The sequence below is a fragment of the Echinops telfairi genome, unplaced genomic scaffold, assembly GCF_000313985.2.
Source record: "Echinops telfairi isolate 266 unplaced genomic scaffold, ASM31398v2 ScPeMD7_6631;HRSCAF=7566, whole genome shotgun sequence".
NCBI classification, from domain to species: Eukaryota; Metazoa; Chordata; class Mammalia; order Afrosoricida; family Tenrecidae; genus Echinops; species Echinops telfairi.
Window position 1 is genome coordinate 484,729 of NW_022110531.1, and position 3,893 is coordinate 488,621.

General features: G+C 44.6%; 1 gene segment (V, D, J or C); it reads left to right on the forward strand.

The window, feature by feature from the left end:
- Positions 1-2,081: 2,081 nt before the first annotated feature.
- Positions 2,082-3,893, forward strand: part of LOC101644339 — a 4,693-nt gene continuing 2,881 nt past the window's right edge. The window contains 2 exon segments of the V gene segment in view: positions 2,082-2,127; positions 2,221-2,549. Coding sequence covers positions 2,082-2,127; positions 2,221-2,549 — 375 coding nt within the window.

Sequence of the window (3,893 nt, forward strand, 5' to 3'; positions counted from 1 at the left end):
CATCATAGGAAGGGGTTATACTATAGGTATTACAGTAATGAGAGGAGGACGATCTAGGGTTACACAGGCAATAGGAAGGGGAGGGATTGTGATATACATGTGACAAGATGGGCAGATCCTAGATTCAGGATGGCAGCCTAACCTTGGATGTCACTGGGCAGGTTTGACCACTTCTCTGGCTCTGCATGGAAACAATTAGTACACTTATCAGTAGGGTGTGTGCCCCACCTACAGTGGATCAGATGCCTTCAGGGAGAATATCTCTAAGCATCTGACCTCTCACCATAAGCTGGCAAATAGGCTCTAATATTTGGCATATCTTTGGGGGGAGACAAAGCTGTGAAAAGTCGTTTTATATTCCACAACTGGACACCACCTGCATCACTTTTCTAGTGCGAGTCTCAGAACCAGGGGCTCCATTCTGCCCTTTCCACCCTTACATACAACTGTGCCTCACACGTGCAAATACCTAATATGCATTCAGATGAAACCACAGCTGTTGGAACTTGCTCTGAAAGCAGAGGTCTGTTTGTTCAAATGTGGACGTGCAGACACAGCTCTCTCACGGATCTGGATGTGCAGATTGTCTCTCTCACGGTCAGATTGACTTTTGTGCTTTAATGTTATTGAAAACATCGGGTGCTTAGCCTTGGAAAAAATAGTTGCCAGACAAACAAGAACAAGGATGGGGGCACTATTTTGAGCAATAGTACATTCCCGCTTAACAGTGCATAAAAGCTTGCTGGAAAATAAACTTGGGGCTGCAGTCTTGAATTGCAGTCCTCCTGTTCCCAGCTATTTTGTGTCTGTCTTTTCTCAGTCCTCACCCCCTCAATCGAGTCCCGGTTGCTCTGCTGGCGGGTTCCGGCACTCAGCATACATGTACTTAAAGTCATATGCCTTCTCACCCTGGAGAGAATTACCTTATCATGAATCTTATCCACATGCACATGAATTGCGTGGGTTTTCCTCTTTCTGGTGGCAACTCTGGGAGGTGAGTGCTTCAGCGATTCATACATGAAGTCTGGGGATACAGCATCTGAGCACATGACTCACTGTGTTTCTCTGTATCCTCAGGTGTCCTGATGCAGATGAAATTATGAGTCAGGCCCTGGACTGGTGAAGCCCTCACAGACCTTGTCTCTCACCTGTGCTGTCTCTGGATTCTCTTTAACCAGCTATCGTGTGCACTGGATCCGCCAGGCACCAAGGAAAGGGACTGGAGTGGGTTGGTGATATGTGGGATGATGGGAGCACAGACTATAATCCAACTGTCCAGTCCCGAGTCAGCATCACCAGGGATGCCTCCAGGAGCCAAGTTTATTTAAAACTGAGCTCTGTGAATCCTGAGGACACAGCTGTGTATTACTGTGCTAGACACACAGTGATGAGAAGCCAGCGTGAGCCCAGACACAAACCTCCTTGCAACAGACCATGGTTTCAGCAGATGCAAGAGAATTAAGTCAGTGATGCTTTCCTCTCAGAAGCTGTGGCTCCCCACCTTGTCACCATCTCTATAGGGACCAGCATGCACAGTGACTCTAGGGAATCTCCAGGCATCTGAAAATGCTTATTTTTGTAGGGATGCCCTTTATCTATCTCTCACCATCTACCCTAAGGCAGGATTCACAGCAATATGTATTGAGGAGCACTCAGTTTACAATTCAGGATACTAATAATGCCGTTTATTGTTAAGTTGATATTCAAAAAAAACAAACCCACTGCCATTGAGTCAGTGCCAATTTATAGTTAAACCACTGTTAGTTTCTGATTTTTACTGATGCTGAATCCACAAAATTATGTGGGCATGATTAAATGCTCAACTTCTAGCCAAAAGGTTGGCCATTCAAAACCACATGGCAACTATGTTAGTTAAAGAGTGCTTGTGTTTCTGAGAATCTGAGGGAGAACTCTTCCCCTTATTCTCTACTCCTCTGCTTTTAAATATTAGGGGACATGCAAATGCAGCTCTCTGCCTGCTGATAAACCAGCCACAGCCCCTGATGTGGGAGATCTCAGAGCACAGTCCCAGTCTCTGGGGTCTCTGCTGTTTCCATTTGTGCTAGTCCACAGGAAACATCATGGATTTGGTACCAACTTTAGCTTTCATTTTGGCCATTTTACACGGTAATCATTGTAGACCCTCCTGTGTATGTATGTGATTGTGAGTGCCTTAGTTTGTATGTGTTCTGCCTAATGACGATGCCTCTGTGTTTGCAGGTGTCCAGTGTGAGGTGAAGCTGGTGGAGTCTGGGGGGGATCTGAGAAAGCCTGGGGGGTCTCTGAGACTCTCTTGTGCAGCCTCTGGATTCACCTTCAGCGGCTATGACATGAGTTGGATCCGCCAGGCCCCAGGGAAGGGCCTGCAGTGGGTCGCATACATTAGTAATACTGGTGGTAGTACATACTATGGGGACTCCGTAAAGGGCCGATTCACCATCTCCAGAGACAACTCCAAGAACACACTCTATCTTCAGATGAACAGCCTGAAAGCCGAGGACACGGCCACGTATTACTTACTGTTCAAGAGACACAGTGAGGGGAAGTCAGTGAGAGCCCAGACACAAACCTCCCCTGCAGGGAGGACACTGGTCTCCAGGGGGCGCTCAGGACCCTCAGGACTCAGGACCCTCAGCCCTAGAAGCAGGTACAGCTGGAGCTTCACCGCTGGTTTCCTGTGGTGATCTGTGGATTCCTCTAAATCCCAGTTTCCCTAGGGAATATCTCTAATTTAAAAATCATAACTCTGTGCCTACTTTTGGTATCTGTGAATTCAACAGTATATTGTAATAGGAGAATATAGTCTGTCCTATAGTAACAAACAGCCTGTGCCTTAAAGACAAGACATGTCTCTGTCAGGGATCTCTGCATCAGAGTTCTGATGACACTCAGTAAACCCTCTCTGATCACACTCACGGTGAAGGTAAAGGTCGCTACTAAGTGTTGGACGACAGGCTGAAAGTTTGACAGTAGATTCTTCCATCACGCTTTGTGAGGACAGTCATTTGGTCAAAATCTAGGTGGTCAGTCTATTTTATTGAATTGCTTCTTCTAGTAGACACATGTTGTCATTGTTGCTGTTTGATTTGGTTGTTTTTCCTAACCATGGTGGCCTGGTATTTTTTTGGTCATTTCTGTAATCCCATCCGCAAACCCATAAACTCATCAACTGTCTTTTATTACCTTGGTGCTAACATTTTGTATCTGTCTATTCTCCAGAACGTTAGACCACAATTGTCAAGACAAAAACACATTTGTCTGTGCAAATTCAGGGTTCAGGGAGATCTCTATGGCTGAATGGTATCATACAGTTCTCATGTCGCGTGTTGTATCTTCATCTTCACAGTCACACAGAATGTGAGCCCTCTGTTTCTGCTTTCACCCAGAGGTTCAGCATTTGTCCTGTTAATCTCCTCACCCTACTTCTAGTGGATTTGCTACTAATTTATTGTATGATATCAGTAACATTTTCATTATCTAGTGACACACAATCTTAGGTGGGGAAATCAGATATTTCAGTATAAGATTCCATACAAGACAGAAGATTAGGTGTGAATAACACTATTAATGATGGCTTTCTGGATAGGTAATAACTTCCTGTGTCAAAGGTCAATTGTTTTAGGGTGACATGCTCTCCACACTTTAATGACTCTTGAGGAAACAGAGCAGTGTAGTTGTCAAAGAAAAGGTTTTCTTTTGTAGTGATTTGCAAATGCTATTCCTATAAGAAAAAAAAATTATAAATTATCAAGGCTTTGGAAAGGAAGGAGGGGGAAAATGAAGAACTGATACCTAGGGCCCAAGTTGAAAAAAAATGCTTTGAGATGATGATGTCAACAAATGTACAAATGTGCTTGACACAATGGATGGATGGAAGGATTGTGATAAGAGTT